The following is a 22,016-nucleotide window of genomic DNA, read 5'->3' as shown; positions in this document are numbered from 1 at the left end:
ATTTTGCTACTGGCAAAGGAGGTTCCAATGGTGGGTACAACTCATTCAGGTGGGCAACAATACGAGAAGGTACCTCAATGCCAACAGTGGCATAAGCACATGGGACGCCTTCCTAGTTTGGAGGAGCTCGGGCAGTCACCACAAGACCACACTTTTCTCGGGTAAGTTGAGTGCCCCTGAACGGGTGCGAAGTCTGCCTGACTCGATACCATCTATAGGAAGGGAAGCTGTAGGTGAAGTAACCCCATTGGCAATGATGAATGAGGTGTTAGAATAAAAAATATGTTATCTCAAAGACTCGCTGGTGAATCGGCGTTAAGCGATCAGCTTTCATGTAGATCGTGCAGCATCAATCGTACTTGGAACATTGGCAATACCTCTGGCGTACTCGACTGCAGAGTACTGTGCTTCTAAAGCTCAGTCTTGCAGCTAAATCATAAGTCACGGATAGCTATACACCTACCCTTTCTTCCGAATCCGTTCCAATGATGTACACGAAAGGGTTAATCATGTAGATTTAAAGCACTCCATGTACACGTACGTCATCAGAACAAAATCAGAAGAAAAACCGATAAAATTACTTTATCGGTACCGAGGCTCCCACACGGCCATGTGGGAGCTATTACAGAGTACGGTCGTGTCGGTACAGTTCTCTGTGGTGAGTAAAATGTCTTGAAAAACCATGGCGCGGTGCCCCTCTAAATAAAATGTACGCTTGAACCGCTTGCACGTTGTGAGATTCAGCGTTGAACAGGACACTCACCCTGCAGCTTGCAGTCTTCTCGGAACGGGAGAGGGTTAACAGCCTTGCCACCCTGCTCAGGACTACACCGGCCCTGTTCTCACCAATCTGCTTGAGGAATGTAGTATGCAAGGTAGAATGCATTCAAGGAGCATTGCACCTTAACAAAAGAAAACCGTGATGTCGTTTTCTACTACAAGAATTGGGCCCATCATCGTTATACATAACGACTTCTACGTAAAAAGTACAAAGTGAGCACAAAGGTGAACCAATCATTTAGGGCCAAGAAATTCAATGGAGGCTCAACAATAAATTTGTAATTTACTCACTTAGATGCACTTTAGTAGCAGAATTCCTTACAATCATAACACAATACTATTCTGTAATCTCATTCCAAGATTCACATACAATTTTCACACTAAGTGTTAAAAGCTATTTTCCTATAATTTGCTATGGAACTATAACCAGTGGAATTTGGGCAAAACTTTAAATAAATAATAAAAATTGGAATGTTTGCTATCTAGGGCCTATGTGCCCAGTGCAGATAAAAAAACAATTTCGAAGGAACGTCAAAAAAATAACCAGAGTAACATTTGTCAAAGCAAAACTCCGACAAGGAAAAATGCCAATCAACACACACGTACAACTTTACTCAACCATTATGTAATATAAGTACGTGAGAGCACATCTCAATAAGTTTGACTGTCATGACAAAGACAATACATGAAAATAGCCAGTATGGAACCGACTATTCTCAAATTAGTGTTAAAGAGAAACCTTAAATCGGGCCACCGTTACTAGGACTGTTTACCCAGGGGAAGCCACACGAAGAGTCCAATGACTCTTTTTCATGATGGTCCCTGCATTGTATGTCTTTATAATAAGCTATTTTCAGCTGTGCAATGAATGTTTTACGCACGTGGGCTGCAACCGCAGCATCAATGCCATACGGACAGGACAGACGATATTAGTCCACACTGGCTCTACCGCTTTTAAACTAAACGAAACTACAGTAAAACCTTGGATTGCGAGCATAATTCGTTCCGGAAACGTGTTTGTAATCCAAAGCACTCGTATATCAAAGCACTCGTATATCGGTTGTGATCACGTGACGCTCGGCAGACAAAGCGTATACACGTACTACTCGTATTGCAAGACCTCGCTCGTTTATCAAATTAATATTTAAACGTTTTGCTCGTCTTGCAAAACACTCGCAGACCAAGTTACTCGCAATCCAAAGTTTTACTGTATTTATTTTTTTACAGGTTAAGCCCCAGTGAGCCCAAGAGCTCTTTTTTAAGAAGCGACTTGGCCACAAAATGATAACTCAATGAAGCGGTTTTTCACGTGGAAATGTATAGCAGTCAAATGCCATCAACGCACGTTTCTAAATGTGGAGGGAAAAAAAACCGAAGGATCCAGAGAAATCTCCACGCGACCAGAGGGAGAGAGAGACACGCAAACTCCAAATATACAGGCATCGTCAGGGTTGGGATCGAACCCACGATCTCCCGTATACCGGGCGACGTAGTAAACATCTACGCCACCGTGGTGCCAGTCAGAGTGATAGCAACCCGGCGCCCTACGGGAGGGAAGAGAGTCGCAAAACATTTGTGCGATCCACCAATGCTCCCTGCCTCCACAGTGCTGGCTTGCCGGCGTGGAACACCACTACTGCCTGGCAAAGATTCCCTTGTAGTTGTGAAGCATTACTCTCATCAGGGGACACTTGTATGTAAAGGTTTTCCCTTTTTTCCCGTCGGGTTTCTTCATAGCAATTACCAGTGTCATACACAGAATGCAAGAACAATTATGGTAATACTTGATTTTTGATAGATAATGGCATTTTTTGGTGTTACGTTTCATAACAGTTCATGCCAAACATAAAATGTTTACCTATTTATTGTACTTCTACAAATTATTAATTACATATCCCTTTCACTATTCCCAGGTTTAAGTGTAACCTTTTAACGTCTCCATAAAAAAAAAACGCGAGTGCCAATGTTACACTGGTTTAAATAACCTTACAAGCTTCGCTTTCTTTCCCCACCCGCCCCCCCCTCCTGTTGGACCACCACTTCACAACGCCCACTCGAATACGGCAATACATCTTCGGCGCGCAATCCGGAACAGGGTCACGCGCGTTACGTGCGTGGCGGCCCCCACAGATAGTTACTACAGCAAGAAATAACAGTTCATCATCATCATCAACACCGTAAAGGTGCATCGTTACGTACACAATTTCAACAATACCAAGTATCGTTGAATATAAGATTATCATGTGTCAATCAAAGCAAACACAAAGGAGTATATATGGCATGCTATGAACGCATAATTTAACAATGGTCAATGGATGCTACATTTTCTATGCTTTTGTATAATCCCAAGCATCCCAATACTGCAATATGTTATTTTGTTATTTTACCAAACTTTTGCGTTGAAGTAACGATAAGGAATCATATCCATCTTTAGCACCACACTCTACACGAGGTGAATGAGAAAATATCCCACATCGATCACATGCTAGTATCCATTCATGTTCCGCACGGAAGATAATACAATGATATCATATTCCTGCCAAATGAGCACGTGTATTTTCTTTTTTCGTAAAATGTACATTTTCAAAAACTATCTACAATACGCTTTAAAAAAAAAACGTATTCACTTGTCATTTGTATTCATGTGCAGAAATGCTACTTTAAAGTCGATGTATTATAAGCCACGGATGCTGCACACAGAAAACAACTCAAGTGGATCGAAAATGCAGTCTTTTGTTCATTCACGTGAAGTTGATATTTAAATAAGTCTGCAACCAAATCATCATCTGCTAGAAATTACGACAAATTGAAACACCTGCTGCAAAAGTGGACATTGTTGACCGCTTTACACTGGCAGAAGCAGCTCATTATACGTGCAGGTGTCAAAGCTAAAATCTGAAAATGACGTACAATTAAATCGAGTAACATGAATGTCCCACCATGAATTTCATTAGCCAGGTGCCCTCTATACAATGTGATAATGAGCATCAATTAACTCTGAGCTAATTAAAGAAATTAGTAAAGTAAAATAAAACTTACTCGTCATTATATAAGCTGTATTAAGAAACCAAATTATTTTCTGTTAATAAAAATGTACGTTCGGGAAGAGTAATGCATTATTACTTTGAAACATTTATATATAAGCCGCAGACATTAAGAAAATGAACAACATCTCGGGATAAACAAATCAGACGGATATCCTCACAAAAGAGGCGGTAAACAAAGAATACCGCTGCAAATGAAAAAAATATATACGAAAAAAAGTCACAAACCGTACAAAGTAAAAGACAAGTAAATAAGGCAAAAAAAAGTGAGGAGAGAAAAAAAAATTCCAACTACAATAACACGGTCTTGATTTCCATTTTCTTTGTTTGCTAGAATGTTCCCTGCCGTCATCCCACACAGAAACCCCACAGGCCCGCTAGTTACTCCAGCCACTCCTACAGCTCCCGTTACAATGACCCCGATACAGCAACGCACAATGCCACTAAAAGGATTCTGGAATCCTGGAGCGAGGCGGTCTCTTGGGGCTTCAGGCAGCTCACTTTCTCTTTCCATCATTTCTATCCAAGCTGGATAGCCCTGCTTTAAAAAAGAAAATACAGCTTGGCCAAGCCAATTCATTAAAAGGGTCCTCTGCATTATTCACATTATTGGTTGTTGCGCTTAGCGTTGTGTGTGTGTGTGTGCGCACAAGCGCATGCAAGTGCACGACGCACATCTTAGGGTTCACACTGGAGTAAACATAAGGCACACGGATAGTGCACGCACGCGATATTCACACAATTCACATTCTGCAGAATTAAGAATTTAAACAATAGGCCCCTCCTGATTTTTTTTGACGGAAAAAAAACCCAACGCATTTCATTCGACTCATTGGATTCTAGCTCCAGGTCCGATCTTCTGCAGACTCTGGATACGGAGTGTTAAATAGCACTGTGACTGGTTTATCCATTGTATTAAATGTTTTCTACACCCATAAAACCATACACACAGAGGAGCTGTTTATAAAAAGTATACCCTTTTCGATAGTTCTATTGAAAAGAGACTCCGACCACGCTTCCTATACCACCCCCATCCACAAACGACTCAAGAGATTGGTCCAATGCTTCCTTTTCCATATGACAGACCGTCTTAAATCACTGACAATTAAAATGTATACATGAGGTCTACAGAAGTACTTGCATTACCATTTAGAAAACTTCTGAATGCTTCACCATTCATGCTAGGCTGTGCTTATTCAAAAACCAGCACGTACCATAAGTATAACATCGACTGCACAGCTACAAGTGCTGAAGATGCAAACATTATCACAATGCAGTTAAGCTCTCAACTCTCCCCAGGCCTCCTTCCCCAACTGAGCTCGCATAACAGTTTTGCAGTTATAGCTCCACTGCCGCTTGCCAAACTTTCCATTGCAAAATGCCTTTCGTCAGCCATTATTTTCTGTCACTTGGGATGTCTGGTGATGACTCATTCATTACCGTAATTTTCAAAAATGTTTACGCTATTGGCAAGAATTAAGGTTCTACTTTGGGAGCACATGAAACTACTTTCACTTAGAAAAAAAGCGAGTTAAAGAAATGTTTTTAAGACATTTAAGCCCTTAATATATGGTGCAATATACTTTAGCAAAATCATAACATTTAAGCGATCGCTTTTTTTGCGTGTGCGCGTTTCTATATTTCCAAATTTGTCACGTAAAACGGAAGGATGTCAAAAGGGCTGGCAATGCACAGAATCGCACCGCATACTTTACCTTGCAAAAAATATTTCCGACAGCCTCAATGTACGTTGAATTAATTGAAGTTGTCGGATGCGCTCGTTCACAGCCACTACGGCAGAATGGCTGCGAATGTCCGTTTTTCGATTAAATTGTCAGCGCTGACGGACTTTCGCAGAGAAGTCTTCGATAAATCTCTGTATTTGTCTTCACAGAGACGGGAGATGGCCTGGAAAGGGAATTTTTTTCTCAAATTAACGTCAACAGATCCCAACATTTGTAACGAGCTACCATCCGTTTTTTGTCAAGTTTATATCTGCATCAAAACGCCTCGTTTAAAATAGACTAATGCTGAAGTCATACTTTACGATAACAATGCCAGGCATCAATACCAAACAAGACACTACAATAACACAGGTTTAAATGTGAACAAGGCAGCCAAATAAACCTATACAATTCTCCTGCTAATTCGATCTTTATTTGGATCTCTTAAGCCTCAGACACCACTAAATGGCACTTCATCATCTTAAGTTAATCAAGACTGCATATGGAAACTGCATACCCATAACATCTGGGATGATAATGAGCTTGTGAGCCAAGTCCAAAGCTTAAATGGTGCAAGACAAAACAGGAATGTGTGCAGCCTGGGTTTACCTAGAACGGATCAGCAGGTGCATGCACATACCCGAGTTCATTTCACACAGTTCCTTTAAAGCCCAGGGACGTATTTTTTTAAATTACGATTTTAAAACGTTATCAATTCTAAACTTTGGCAGTTCTAACAAAAAAAGCACGTGCTCATATTATCCAAGGTTATATCAGAAGGCCCCTAAGGTTGCAGAGAGTCCATGATGGTACACACTTTGTATATAAGGATTTGCATTTACAGGGCGTTTAAATGCCTCCGCTACTCAAAGTACTTGCTTGGTATCACGTCATCTTAACCATTTTAATGGCCTGCGGCAGGTCTGGCCTAGGCAGCTGCCCCTGTGCAGCACAAGGTTTACACAGCATCAGCCTTCAACTGGGCATTCATGTGTCAGTAGGGGGGCAATATTGCTACGTGATTTTTCCAATTAAATAATTCTGCTGTAAATTTACCAAAAATATATATATACACATGTCCAAGACAAAATAACAGTAATTATCACCCTGTCAGGAAACTAAATGTGTTTAATACGTTTGGCTGTATCGTAATGCGTGCAAGAGAATGCACGCATCCTCACCTCCAGTCTATGGGCCCTCTCCTTGCAGAGGGGCTCCAGAGGGAAGCTCAAATTGTTGCAGTCGGCCAGCGAACGGAGGTCAAAGTAATACTTGGCATAAACACTTGCTGGGACGTTGATGTTAAACTGCAGCAGCTCTAGAAACTGCCTCTCCAGTTCATTCCTGTGGGGGGGGGAGGAAAAAATTACCCCAATGAGCACAAATCATCACGCAGCAGCTCAAGTATGTGTTTGACGGGCACGACGCCAACCCGGTAAGGGCCCTCAGATATGGAGGCATCTACGTTGAGGCGCCCCTCGCTCTGCGAAAGGTGGAACAAAATAAATGATTAAACTTTAGCAACTGTTACGTTGTCAATACACGAAAGGACATGGTCAAACGTATGGTTTTCTCTCGAGTATCATATTATTGTGTATATACAATAAGCGTATTATACATCCAATCGAATGGTTATAACAGGCAATTAATCTACTTATGTGTAAATTAACCAAGTTTGGTAGCAATTCAGATAATTAAAAGACTATTCTCAGAAGCAGAATCTTCATTCAGACTGAAGGAATCCGATGAGTTATGAAACTCTTTCACAGATGTCCAGTATTCTAAGTAGGGGATGATTGGCAAGGGACAGGAGGCGCATGCGTGTATGTAAGTTGTTGAACTTCTTTTGCACAATACATATCCAACCGCGCGAATCAGAGTGCGGGCAAAGGACAACAAACTAAACACAAAAAGCAGTTCCAAAGAAATGAGTTTTCAATCTAGATTTGAAAGTGCATAGCTCCGGTGGCTTCCTAATAGCAGGAAGCATGAACTAACACATTAGTCAGTAACTCCGCCATGAAAGGCCCAACTTCATAGCACATAGATCATAGGTGGAATAACACTGCATCTCTATTATGTTGAAAACAATTCTGAATTGTAAATTTTTCATATGCAACTGGATGTGTTACTGGTCAATATGAAAGTGCTTTTGGACTATTCCATACATAGCGTAACTGTATCTTATGAAACTCAAGTAGAGTTTTGTGATGTTGTTCTACTGTTTACATGCATCCTGTATTGCTTTGTGTTCCAGGTCTCCCTTAAAAAGAGAGACGTTTAAATGCAACAGGTTATTCACCTGCTTTAAATTGTTTATTTAAAAAAAAAACAATTCTTAAGATAACACTTTACACATCCGTTATCAAAAATGTAAATATACCTTTTGATTAAAGCACCATTTCCTCTACTCCAACAAAGATCACTTGTATAATATTCAGTGTCAATACAATGTGTATGTACTTTACGTTTGCATGAAAACTTGGCCACTGAGAGATCTATAAGGAAGCAAAGGGTACGATGAACGAAACATTTTTTTTATTTTACCAGGTAAGGCCCACTGAGCTAAGTAGCTCTTTTTTAGAAGCGACCTGGCCACAAATGATAGCTCAACAAAGTGGCTTATCACGTGGAAATGTATAGCAGCAAAATGCTCTAAACGCATGTTCCTAAATGTGGAGAGAAAAATCCACGCGACCACAGGAAGAGCATGCAGACTCTAAATATACAGGCGTCAGGGTCAGGATCGAACCCACGACCTCCTGTATACCAGGGCGAGGTCGTTAACATCTAGCCACCGTGGCGCCCACAATACACGAGGGCACAGCAGAGAGAGACAGCTGTGGAGGCACGCACACGTCATCGACAGCGATGTCCTTGAGGATCTGGCAGTAGTCCACATTCCACACAGCTTGGTCATCCCACACCTTGGAGGACAGCAGGATGGCTCCCAACAGTATCCGCTTCCAGTTGCTGGGACAGATGTCGATCTCGCCGTAAGTCATCAGCCTTTCAACGTACACCTGCAGGGACAGTGTCCACAGAAAGCACAAGTTTCAATTTAGATTTTTTGGTATTAGTAGTTTCTTTTCACCGAAATCCACAGAAGGTAACAGCACGGTCCTGTTCACAGGCACTTCCGTAAAGAAGTCCTCGTCTGACAGACGGCATGAGTGGAGTAAAGCGTAATGCGATGATGTAAAGGAACAAGTTGATGACAATTAACAAATGATAGGATTAATTTGACTAATGGTAACGGTAGGTGGTCTAGGCATGCCTTCTTACCAGAGTGATAATGGCACATTCAGCTGTGAGTTGGGCTGCGCTGAAAAGGTTTCTCAGGAAGCGGTAGATGTGCCTGTGCTCCGGGTCGTTAACACTGTAGTCCACTGGCACTTCCACTTTCTGGAACAAGGAGTGCACGTTAGGTTCTTTTCCATGTTTTTAAATACAGCTCAACGCGAGCCCGGCACAAAATGCCAGTCGCAGCACGGATGGGGTGGGGGGGGGCAGAAACCCCCGCGAACGGCAGCTCGATTTCGGCGTGACAGGTGCCCAACGAAGGGGGGGGATTGTGCTCGCTGTCCCACCCAGGTGGGGGACCGCGTGCAAGGGCCTTGAAGGCTTACATGGGGAGGGAAAGGGGAGTAAGATACATAACATATTGGGGAAGCAAAGGGACAGCGGGAGGAGGGGAAGGGCACATTAGGTTATTTGTCAACATAGAAGTGTCAATTCACGTAACTTTTACAGCTAAGAGAAGCATTGTTTACATTAGTAAGTATGCATGTTACGCACATCAAGTCCTGTCGAAAATCCATGATTGTGAAGTATGGGAATTGACGGCAGGAACTTCTTGACGGGAACACACTTTTTATTAAATCTTTACGTGTCAAAATACAACGTGTAGTCTCCTTTCTTCCGACTTCACACTCCACTACTCTCGTGTAAACTCTAGGCCTCTGGCTACACACGATACCCTTCACTCGTGTAGACCCTACGCCTCTGGCTACACAATACACTCGACTCGTGTAGACCCTATGTCCCTGGCTACACAATACACTCGACTCGTGTAGACCCTATGTCCCTGGCTACACAATACACTCGACTCGTGTAGACCCTATGTCCCTGGCTACACAATACACTCGACTCGTGTAGACCCTATGTCCCTGGCTACACAATACACTGCATTCGGCTCGTGTAGACCTTATGCCTATGGCTACACACACTACACTCGCCTCTGGGTTACACAGAGTCCCGGTCCCGTTAGGACAGCGGGACTAGGTACCGCAGGGCCCTAGGTCTTCATCCCCGTCTTCATTCTTCGCTGGTTACACACTGCCCTCACGCCTGTGTGCATCCCCTTTTATAGCCCCTGCTCACGAGAGGCGGAGCTGATGCGTACTTCAGCGTGAGCATCGCTCCTTAATGAACCAATCACGACGCACTCTCTCTACGATCCGTTTTCCCCAGCGCGTGTTAACACTCCTCCACCAATCACACCGCGCTGCCACCCGATCACTCCCTCTCAGCACGTCACCGGTCCACAGCCAATCAGTACCCCGTAACCCACGACCCCGCGCTGACCCCTGATCCTCCACCGTCAGCGCACGTCACCACCTACACAGCCAATCATTACGCGCTGGCACCGGATGTAAGGTCTATGATGATACATTTAGATATGACAATGAACATCGAAACAGACGTCTACTTTGGTGTACTAGACCTCCCGCGTAAGCGTCGTTCACATCAACTCGGCGAAAGGGTGCGGTTGGAACGAAAGGGGACGGTATGCTACGATCCTCCATAAATAGTAGCCTGTAGAATCGTTAGGTGAACGCCGACATCGCTGTGAGGTAGGTGTTCAGCGGATTTCGTTCAACGACAGAGTTAGCATTATATCGCGGTGCTGCATCGTGCGTCGCAGTTATTCCTACAGATACTATACATCACTATGCAACTGAGTCCAATCTAGTTTTACGCTGCCTTTTTGTCAGACGCCGCGCACAGTTAACCTATAGTATCGGTCTGTGTCCAGTCCGCTGATAGAACTTTATGTGACGGGGTTTCGGCCCCTCTGAAGAACCTGAAGGGGCAGTTCCTCGCCCACATAAACGTCATAACATCAGATTCTTTCAAATGTTAGGGAGGGTGTCAGTCGGATTGTATGGGCCCAATCTTGTCATTTCCAAGTTTATGTCATAACCGGATTTGGTGGCTTACTGCGCTACCACCTATTTCAGATGCGCGATATGTACCAACCAACCTTGGTAACCGGGGCGGTTGCAGTCGTAACGTATACGTTGCGGACGGTTATCCTGAACCTCCGACGTAGTAAGCTGGTGCCGTCTATCAAATTTGATTTGCTTGAGGCCAAGTTTGTTCGGTTCAAGCATAACCCACGGTCTGCTCTGGCGTGTCCAAGATGCAAACCCCTGAGGGACTCCCAAGTGTTTGTGCCGGGCATGGAACACAAGTCATTTAGCGTGAGATCGTCAGTCGTCGGATTCTGTTCGGTGCTCTGGTCGATTCAGGAAAGCTGCTCCCTAAACTTTCTCGATAAGAAAATAGTTCGTATACGCAAGATGTTGTCTTATCAAATGGGCTTTGGATTTCAGATTAATGTGCAGATGATACACCCCAAGCTACATCCGGAGCAAATCGACTCCACTGACAGGGCCTGGAAATGTCTTTATTTCGCGCTACGGGGGTCCAGCCTTGACAAACGCTGGATATCAGTACCTCCAGCCTTCACCGCGCTACCCTCAAGTGGCATACGTCTCACCTATCAGTTCTGTGGGCGTTCTCTAACGTATTACCGAACACACTAAGCGGTAACAGATCAAAGTTCGGAAACTTTAATGCGTAACCCAGCCCTACTACTTGCCGAAGCGATACGGGAGCCAATAGTCTTCACATTCATCACGTGAACGGATTCGCAGACGATATGTCCAAGGATTATGTTGCATCCCGGCTTCTCTCTCGAGTGTACCTCTCTACGTGCCGCGTGCAGTCGGTGTATGCCGAGTAAGCGATCTACTGTCATTGGAGATTAGACTACAGATAGCTCCTGGAGTTTTGTCACAGACCGTTTACACTTGGGTTGCTGGACCATACCAGTCTAACGTCTGAGACCGGATTAACTATGCAGGGTCTCTCGTTTTAAAGATGCAGTATAACAGCGCCTTGCCGTGAGTGGTCTCATAACACGAAGGACTAGGTGTTATAACTGTCCTTGTGTAATAGCTTTCCCTCAGACGCCATGGGACCGACAGAAACATTGATTTCAATCATTCACGCGAGGCTCTAAGTCTTACGATACACAGACGGCCGACTTGACAATGTGAACAGAGCGTGCGCTCTATCGCAAGTCGGTCACGCCCCGTCTTATCATTTTACATTTGCGCCGCCGCGATCCATGACTAGCAGCTAGGGCAACAATTTACTACTTGTCCGCTCAAGTTCTATCGCGACCCGATCAGGTCTTTAGATTCGAGTCGAAAGGGATTCGAACAATGGTCGCCGTGTAGAGCGATACCTGCGGCGCAGACCCTAGGTTGCGCGGTTACTCGGGAACGATCTCTCTAAATCAATAAAGGGGCCTATTATATAAGCATCGTCTGCGTAATACGACGCCTAATACCGGAGCTGCCTGCAATCAGGCGCTCTGTGCTACCATTGGAAGTGTTCCCGAGCGATAAAGCCTACTCACCTGCTCTGATGGACGATTTTCATGCTAGGAATAGGCAAGGAGTAAGATGAGTGATCCACCTCATGCCAATTGTAGGCACCACTACCTCGACGCTGCTTGCGAAAGGTGGGAGCACTTGGAGCTAAAACGAAAAGGTTGCTCCCTATCATGCAGATAGACGACGAGGGACTTAGCCGTAACGTAAGCATGTACTTACTGATTAATGATTAGATGTCCTCTTTACTATCGTGGGGGGGTCTGTTTACAACCTGTGACTGTAATTACAAGCTGGGTTGCTAAAAAGGGCGACCTTCTGCTAACCGTGGTCGTGCTACGTTGGTGGGACAATATAACTATCGGCCCCCCTCCCCCCGAGTGAATCGCACTATTTGCTTGAGGGGAAGAATGACCAACTGCAGTGTGAGAGATACTGCTGCCAGTGAAAAATGTTGCAATGACCGTTGCCACTACTTCATCCTCAGACTTGCCAAAGACATGGAGTTCCCAAGAAGACAATCATTTTTATGACATTCACGAGGCAGCGAGCGACCTCGAACAACCAAAAATGTGCATCGTCTTTAACTACCCATGCCGTAGATTTCATCAAACGGCGAGTGGACCAACCAAGAGTCTCCTTTTCCCGAATATTAGGCTGAGGCAATGCGATAGCATGTGGATACCTTACAGTGAAAATATAAGCAGTGCGGCGTATTAACCAACAGTGTTGTTTAATACAGGTGCAGAATCTTCCGAAGTAATGCGCAACAATAGTCACCAGAACTCCATAACAATCAAAGGCACGAGGTACAAGGCATTAGTTGTCTAACTCAGGAACAGCAGGGCCTTTGCACAATCGGGACTGTTGGCCCCTACTCTCCCATCGTCCATGAGGACAGTTAGTTTCGTCCACATCTTAAATCGTCCCAGAGGGTTCTATTCACAGAGTGAAGCGGGTCCAAGACACCCTTCTTCCCTATGTTACCCTTCAATCGCATGCTTATGTTGGAATGTTGAAAGCAATCCCCCTTTTGTGGGCACTCCATCTTATCACGGCCGAGATGCCCGACACTCTTTTGGTTGTTCAATCCTATTAACAGTGCCGCTAGCGCGATAATTCTACATCAGAGGGTCTGGCCAGCCGTAGTGCCGTCATTCCACGCTGTTGGACGTACCACAAAGACAACAGCACTTGGGTTGCGGGGATATTTTGTGAAGACCAAAAGGTCTTACGAAATCTAGTAGAGACCCAATCGGTACTAGAGCTTACCTCACCCTCGCATCACGAACCGACTTATCCCGGAGTAGCAGCTAGTACAGCTCTAGAACTTATCCCTATAAGCGTTGCAGCATTACCGGCAAGCTACATCATCTACACTTTACTCCGCCACCTGAAATCTCGAGCCTTTATACATTTAGCGTAATAAGTCCCTTGGACTTTGAGTCACCGGTGACACTCAGTGCTATTATTGTCAGGATGCCTTTTAGAATCACGTATTAAACACGTGGGCACTATCACACTTGGTTCATGGAGGGCTTTGTTGCACGATGTAAGTATTCGGTTTGCACACAGTGCACAGCCTGCATCAACAGAGATAAGGCTCGGTCCGGACGAGAACGCGGAAACGTCACCAGCTTTTAAAGCCAAACGCGGATTTACTGTAAGATTAAGAGCACTCTGACTAACCCCTTACCCAAGTTTTGATGTGTCTCATGTATAAGAAGCCGCAATGTCTTAGACAATAGATCCCCACGCGAAATCCGTTGATAGCGGCGCCATTCGTCAGCACACCGCGCTCCGATCAGAGTATCGACGCAGTAGATAAGCGAATTCTGTCGACGCTCGTAGCGGCTGTCCGGCACGTGTACGTATCTTCCAGTAGTCCTCGCTCTACCGCACGAATTGGATCTGCCTAACATAGCAGATCAAACTAATCTCGTTCGCGTTACCAAATTCACCGTGCGTTCTTGGTTTCCGGCACAAAGTATCAATCAACAGTCACCACGTGATCATGCTATGGAACGTTAATTAAGGCATAGACACCTTTCGAAGCTTAGGGCGGAACCTGTTACAAATGCATCTATGGGTGGGTGGCTAAGTGGGAGCCAGAGATCTCCCCGAATCTCTCTCTCTGAATGGCAACCCAGCCAGATAAACACCGGCGGCCTCATCTCCTGATTCTGCAAGACCAAACTCACTCTAATGCTTATAGTCGTTCGCTACTCTGAAATTGGGCTAACGGGATAAATGTCATCGCTCCCTTGGCGCTGGCCAGACGATGCTTACGTCCGTCCTCGGAGATGATATAAACACTATTTGGAGGCCTAATACCTGGGATGTAGAGAAAATCCCATCCGGCGGAAACTATGGCTAGTGTTGCCGCGAGAGTTCCAGTCAACGTATTGGGGATATTCACGTTTTCTGCAGTTGAGCAAGTACGGCTCCAAAAAGCTTTAGTGAGCTGGTTCTTTTCATACTAAAGTTGAGGGATAGTTTCATCCTCAAGATTATGAGAAAGTTTTACTGTTTTTGCATCTCGGTGCGAGCCATCCTCTGCTGAATGCACCCACCCCCGGTCTGCTCTCAATGTTTTATAGCGTGCAAACTTCAGCCGCGCGGATGGTTAACTTTAGAATAGGCAGCCATCCCTCTTGCTGGGCCGGAAGTCGTTTCCGCTCAGTAGTATCTGCCAATCCTGCTCGCCCTATGACCACGAAAGCATAGCTGCAGTGGTGCATGCTCCCGGTCCGTGGCTGCGGTTCTGGAAAGATAGCTGCACTAGCGCGTGTTCAGCTTTTCCTGACGCTTCAGTACTATCATCGCCTATTTTTGACGTGGTTGTTACCGGAGTATACCAAACCGCTACTGCAAACCTATTCTGGGAGTAACTCTTCAATTTAAGAGTGTCACCTGAGTCTTGCTTTTTGACTAGGTAAATAATGCGAACAAATCACGTGACTTGGTAACTCGCGTACCCATTGGCCCCTGGAATCGCGACCCTCCCTTGTGGGACGTCTTGTGAGCATGTCTATAACGTACATCTGGATGCGCACATGTGAAGGGCCAAGACGGTGCTGTGTTGTGTCGCCCGTGTCAGGCAAACGAGCGCTGAGATGTATGTGACAGGCAGATACTCCGCAATGTTTGATGCGCTCTATGTCATCAAGCTAGCGGAGAGTGGGCCTTCGGGGAGTCTTAACCCACCAATCTCTTCTTTTCGGGTCGCCCCCAGAACCCGGGCCAAATGTAAATGCTGGCTCGACGTCGAAACAGTTCCTGGGTGTCGACCTTGGCTTTGCTCTATTGATGAATTTGGACCGCATATATAAAAAAGGCTGTCTACATGGACTGAGCATGTACTGGGTCACAGAACTTCTTTCTGCCGCGGCAAAACGAGTTGCCGGGGATATAGGAGCAGGAGCACCCGATATATTAAGGGACACATTGGGAAATATAATCAAAACCTTAGCATACGAGCCTGCCCTACTATTACGAAAGCTGCGGAGTCTCCGTAGACCATCCGGAGTCTGCAAACTTTCGGTGCCAAATTTATGCAATCTGTACGGGTTAGTTTTGATGAACCGATCAAGGGTGCCTGTTTGCCTTATAGTGACTAAATTGGGCGATAGCGATCCCTCTCACCTAATTTAATCCCATAACACGATAGTCGATGTTGAACTGGCTGTAGACTACATCGAATTCCAGGAGTGGTCAGTAGAGAAACACGGGGAGGGTAAATCAGAGTTACTTTCTTATGGTGCTACGCTGCCTGAAGCGTTTGTTTCTAACCTGAAGCCCCATGTAACCGTCGTTTCCAGCCGTATAATTGCATGACTTTGATTCGCGCAGTGCGCAGTACATTTTGATGCGGGTATGAGGCGTCCCAGCAAGCTAGCGTTAGAAGCCTCGAAAGATCCAAAGTCTATTACCCTTGGTATTATAAGTGTGGTATCACCGAGGTATCTCCCGTTCACGCTACTTATTCCTTGACGGTTGCCTGCGTTCTCTAACGCTTCCCCACAAACAAGTCAACGCCCCTTATCCCACGTAGTCCTATCTTGTTAACTAAGGGAGAACGTGACATCGGCGGGCATTGTGGGGTAAGTTAGGCCCTCCCTACCATCGTATACTAAGTGACATCGTCACTCTTGATTACGGTATTTCTCTGCCCTAATCTGTCTAATCTGGTGCACGTTGGTCTTATGCTAGGTGAAGACACCATCCACCATTTCAAATTCCCTTGTTTATACGGACGTCCCTGGTGAACAGCTGTCCACATGATACAATGATTTTTCGACGGCGGCAAGTCGTTTCCTCACCTGTTTACACACACATCTACGCGTAGCTGGGCAAATATACAGTCTCCGGTTCTGCATTGCGTTGCAGAAGAGCCGCGCGTGTGTCTCGGTCGGTTCCGGCGTCGAAGTCTAACGCAGGAAAGTCTGTACAGCCAGGTCGAAGCGACTAACCAACCGCTTCTGCTTGATTAACTCACCTGCCCAGCTCTGGGAAACGCCTAACGAGGGTGTATTCCTTGCTCTGTGCTCTATTCTTCTCCGTGACACTACACGAGAAGAATGTTGGTGTAAGTTTGCTTGTCCGACGATTAGGTCCTGTCTTCGGTTATAACTCGGTTCTTTATACCCAGTAAACGTGGCTAGTCCGGTACTAGTTTAAAGAGCTGATAGCTAACAGCTCTCATTCAAACATGGGGCGTTCTATGTTCTTCAGTAAAATCACATGTAGTTTGACCTACTCAGCAGACATCCATGCCGACCATGCATGCTTGCTTCTGCATACATTGTGCAATGGATGCAACCGTAATGCCGGAGCTTTACGTCAGGCCTGACTCTGCGTAGGCATGTCCATTCTTTTGAGTATTTACACGAATTAATCCAGAGTAGTCAATCGAAGGTGGCACTTCACGTTGCTTGTTGATTTGGTGGGACGCGAACGGGGTCAGGGGTACGCAAGCAAGGATACATCTCGATGAATACTATGGCTTGAATCTGCTTTACACATCATCCGCACATGACCACCTACTTACTAAGTCCCACAGAGTTGCCACCCTAATGCGCGAATACACCGCCTCCTTACCGTAGTATAACGATGTCTTGAAAAGAACACTGAATTCGACACAGACTTTTAAGCTCTTTCGGTTGCGACAACATGCGAGGAATGAGACTAAAATCTCTGCGTGGGACCGTAAACCCGCACGGAGGGGTTTTACTTAAAGGCCTAGAGCTATATCCGTAGATCTTTGCGGCCTGCGAGAACCAGAGGCGAGAAAGGGTCATTAGCCGCTTTGCCCCTACAACCTCAGAGTCTCAGGTATTATGAAGGACACCTAAGCGTGGATCCAGTCGGGTACTGTGATCCTCGTCGGCTATCGTCGACAACTCAACAGGGAGAATCATAAACTATAACGGTGGGTCTGCTAGGGGTCATTGTCGACCACTAGTTTCGAGGTCCGCAACCAGCTTCGGTCTTCCTACTCAGGTCCCGGCAACACGATAAGTGCCTGGTCGAACTCCGGCCAGTGATACTGGTCGTCGGGTCGCCAATGCCGTTAACAACGGATTCGAATCGCTCATCCAGGAACCCCGTCCAGGGCACCTGCCCTATGGCGAGGCAAAATCAAAAGGTGCATAGTCACCGGGGGAAGAAATCATGCTGTTGTCAAACGGAACCTTGTGCCACGGCCCGGACTACTATCAGTGTCCGCGACTGATTTGCTCTCCTAATATGTTAAACAACGATAGTTGAAAAACCAAATTTCCCAATCTAATGTTAATCGTTACTGATGCTAAACGCTAGGTCCTATACTATCCATTCAGAGTAGCGTTTAGTTTCAACATTCTGGTCGGCTTATTGACTGGACAGCTGGATTGGCCTCACATTCGTTGTGCGCACACAGGAATCGTCCGAGCACTACAAGGTTATTCGCTATCAGAGTTAACTTATATAAGCAAAGGGATCGATGTATAAAGAGATATCATTGCCAGCGCTGTGTAAGATTCAGTTTGCCCCGATGTGTATAGACGAATGATCGCTTTTCTTATTGAATTAAGCTCTTCCTTATTTGATAACCTGTTAGGGCTCCGATTAAGGCGTAATTACCCGGCCATATTGGACTCCTTGCCCAATACTAACGTTGAGGCTCGGTCTCGCCTTCATTCTAAGTTTGCTCTGGAACCTCTCGCGGTCGAGCTAGGGCTGCTAGAACTGTTCGCCTTAGCAAACTTATACGTGTATCCGGTCACATACGCGGCCTGTATTCTAATGCGGCATGTATGAACGCCCTGGGATCTGGTAGACCATGGAGGTATTGCTCTGGTCACGGCCGGGCCCGCGTCCACCGTCTAAGAAGCAATGCTCGTGTGGGAGCCTCAACCACACAAGCACACGATATCATGTCAAATCACTCGAGGTGCTAGAAGGGGTTAGTGTGACCAAGCCCCGATCAGCAATTTAGCAAAGTCGCATCCGACGCCTGAAGCACACCGAGCCGTATTTCACACTGGTGTGCTATCCCTCTAGCTAAACCCATCCTAGTGATCGGGTTCTCCAATATTGCGAAAAGCCGTATTCCGGCGGTTTACCTGCTCTTACTTTGCGTCCGGTTCGGTGACAAAGGAGCTTACATGAAGGCAAGCCCATGTTCCTGAGAACTGCAATTATTAGTTTGTAAATTTCCTTCTGCTTGCCAACAATCGGTTTTGCTGATCCTAACACTCAAAGGCTCGAGAAGCATCCTATTAGTGCGATCCATTTAAGAGTACCTTGGACAGTCTTTGGGATTAATAGCGAATTGGCTCAGCGCTTAGCATAATCCAAAAGGCGGTGCACTTCTCCGACGGGCAGCTACATCAACGCCTGCGTCTGCGCCCGAATCGGATCAGCACCCAGTACTTTAGATTACATCTAATTTATCGTATAAGACGTTATCAACCCTACCTACCCACGAACGGATCCAGTGTTTAATTGGAAGTGACTAAAAGAGCACCTATTTCTGCTCTTTAACCTGGGGTAGGGTTTTACCCATCAACTATAGGGGTGAATCTCGAACCGTGTCTGTCTCCGAGGGGTCTCCGGTCCAATTTAATTTAAACGTTTGGAGCTTATATTTCGGCCCTCTAAAACCTGGTTTTAGCAGGGCCAGCTGCGAGTCCCTAGCAGCCGCCTGGTTTAGTATCCTCAATCGCCCGCTCTGTGACGTTAAAGACCCGGGGGTTTTATGATCCTTTGCCGAACGGCTTAGATATTCGGAGTAGCGCCTTAAGGGCTGGAGAAGCTTTGTCAACTCACACTCAACCTCTATCAAAGATATAGCTCAAGGTGTTCCGCTTAATAAGACCTACGATATATTCTTGGATAGATGTCCTGGTTGCTCACTCCCGCGTATCTTCTGGCCGCGGGTTTGTAGGCTTGCCGGACTTGGAGATATATTGAGCAATGCTGTCACCCAAAGTTGCATACATTCGCTCGCGAAACGTGCAGATCCGTGTCTTCTTTAGGTTCCCAGATTGCTGGTACCAGCTCTAATCGATGACCCTTTTTATCTCGTGGTAACTTCACGCGCCGAGTCGCAACGGAGCAAATGGGTGTTCGACTGACGTTGAGGCTTGGGTTAGGGAGCTGTATATCCAAGACCTTCTGCAAGAACACACCCTCTTCCCGGTCTTTCCAATTCCATATTATTTTCTGCCCGACACGGCTACCATTCCTTAAGATTTTTCTAGTCACAGGTACGCTCTGTAGAATATAATCGTGTAGCAAAAAGAGTCAGGCACACGCAAAGGTGTCTGCCGCTGACGGATGTAAGCTATCTATGCTTTCCCAATCGCATGCTCATATGTAGGTGAATTAAGTTATTATACCCCGCTGTTTCTCTGTAACTGAGCCCGGCATGCGAAACCCAGAGGGCCGTTTTGAGTGTTGCCATGCGCAGAATCTCGGGAACGTTCACTGAAAAAGCGTACGGTATGAGCGAAAGTATTCACTCCCAAATAAGCGCCCGGCTACTCATCTATAATGAAAGACGAGCGCTAGACTCACTTACCTTCTTGACTTGACTTCATATAGTGCATGCCTCTTCTTGCCCAACCCCTGCCTGGGAGTCTGGTTCCGTAGATTCCCACTTAGGAAGAAACCCGGAGCTCAGCACGTCGTGGTTCACAGCGCGCACGTGACTAACTTAGACCCGCACTAACACCAAGGAGAGCTGGGAGGAAATTGCGTTTTTACAGGTAAAGGTATATATTAGAGTCGTACCGTACTCGCACTTACAGCTGTAGGCATCCTACGAGTTTCGCTTGAGGACCGATAACATATGAGGCTATCTATTTTCCGTAATGCGTGGTTCCACTGAAGCTATCTATCTCGTGGCCTTCGCAATCCCACCCTCCGGGGCTGGCGCTCTGGGGCGGAGAGACTTCTACGGGGAGTGGAAGACACTCGCCTTAGCCAATTACAAAAGTGCTTTAATCATCATTCGTGACTTATTGCGATCAAAGCCCGCGGCGCCAGACTATGGTAGTATATTAACCCGCCGGGGGTGCCTGGTGTATTATCCAGGAAAGTAGGCCTTTAGCCTGAAATATTGAGGTCGAACTAGCCCCCCCCAGACTTCTTAATGGTCATTCAGGTTGTAGCTTGAGTAACATTGGCTTAACGAGGCGCCCGGCCCAGGGTGCGTCTGCCAACTGCTATGCTCTGCAAAACCAATCACACACCTGAGTTCAGCCCACAACCAACGACTAATGGACGCGTAAGATCTCCCTTGGACAAAGAATACACGATCCAGATGTCGGACATTACAAATAAAGCCTAGTTCAGCGTGTGTAACCATTAGGGATTTCCCCGACTACAAGGTTAGAAGATACAATACGCCTCATCCATGCTGCTGTCTGTCCTATCGCTACCACCACAGCTGGGCGTGGACATCAAGAGACGTAGCAATTACACGGCCTGAGGCTGAAACGCCATTACAACTCCTAGATCACCAGGGTTTCTCAACTAGCCGCACGGTATGTTTTTCAAGTCGAAGTATCTCACATTGAATTTAAATTAGATTGCGAGTGCAATAGCGTGTCCTGAGAGAACGCGTCCTGACCCAGGTACTAGCCAGCGAATTCTCACCAGCTACATCGGCTTAAGGAAACCGGTCGAGAGCATCAGACTCGTCTGTGGCCCAGTTCCAATGTAATGCGTGCAAGGTAAATATTCGGCCGTAACGGTGCACCCTTGGAACAAACGTTTGGTTTTAAGCGCATGACGGTTGGAATCAAAGATCCCTTCGCTCGGCCGTCGTGTAGCCACCGCTGGGCACACGGGATCCAGGCCATTGATGCTCACCTACTTTTTGGAAGTGTACGTATTCCTTCGAAATTCCTAACCGTGTCGCATATGCCGTATACAGACCTAGTCGTTACAGGTTACTCCGGTCGCTGGCTATTCCCAATTTACCGGACCAAATAGTTGTGAGTCCATGGATAGAGCTTTCAGCATGGTCGCCCAGCACTGGGGTGATACCACGCACAAAGTAAGTTATTGGAACTGTGGTGCCTTAAAATGATTTCAAGGTATAATTGTGGGGGGGTCTGAATACGGGGAGAAGGGGAGTTCTGCTCGCTGTGGTCTACGAAACTCGATCATGTGTCTGGAGACTACCTAGGGGGTTCAGAGAAGTTGATACATCTAGTTAGCTTGGGCTCTTGCGACTTGAGGTAGGGAGTACTCTCGCTTGCCTGTGCTACTGACATACAGATCAAATTACC

At 46.0% G+C, this 22,016-nt stretch overlaps 1 protein-coding gene across 1 annotated transcript; it reads right to left on the bottom strand.

Annotated features, from left to right (window-relative positions):
• Positions 1 to 5,615: 5,615 nt before the first annotated feature.
• LOC121852107 (cyclin-Y-like protein 1) lies at positions 5,616 to 20,327 on the bottom strand. The gene is made up of 8 exons (XM_042346209.1): positions 20,300 to 20,327; positions 17,733 to 17,858; positions 14,478 to 14,658; positions 13,931 to 14,127; positions 8,834 to 8,979; positions 8,405 to 8,571; positions 6,730 to 6,892; positions 5,616 to 5,732 (listed from the first exon to the last, which is right to left on the bottom strand). The coding sequence occupies exons 1-8, from the start codon at positions 20,325 to 20,327 to the stop codon at positions 5,616 to 5,618; spliced, it is 1,125 nt and encodes a 374-aa protein (XP_042202143.1).
• Between the last annotated feature and the right edge of the window lie 1,689 nt (positions 20,328 to 22,016).

This window comes from Callorhinchus milii, unplaced genomic scaffold, assembly GCF_018977255.1.
Source record: "Callorhinchus milii isolate IMCB2004 unplaced genomic scaffold, IMCB_Cmil_1.0 Scaffold429, whole genome shotgun sequence".
In the NCBI taxonomy this organism is placed as follows: Eukaryota; Metazoa; Chordata; class Chondrichthyes; order Chimaeriformes; family Callorhinchidae; genus Callorhinchus; species Callorhinchus milii.
Note: the sequence above shows the minus strand (reverse complement) of the source record. Positions and strands in the feature narration are given on the sequence as shown.

Excerpts from the sequence above, each read along its gene's own strand:
- LOC121852107 (XM_042346209.1), bottom strand. The coding sequence starts at position 20,327 with ATGCACTATATGAAGTCAAGTCAAGAAG. Across the intron at positions 14,128-14,477 it reads GGAGCGATGACATTTATCCC|AGCGAGGACTACTGGAAGAT; the intron begins GTTAGCCCAATT and ends TTCGTGCGGTAG. Across the intron at positions 5,733-6,729 it reads AGAGGGCCCATAGACTGGAG|GCCATCTCCCGTCTCTGTGA; the intron begins GTGAGGATGCGT and ends TTCCCTTTCCAG.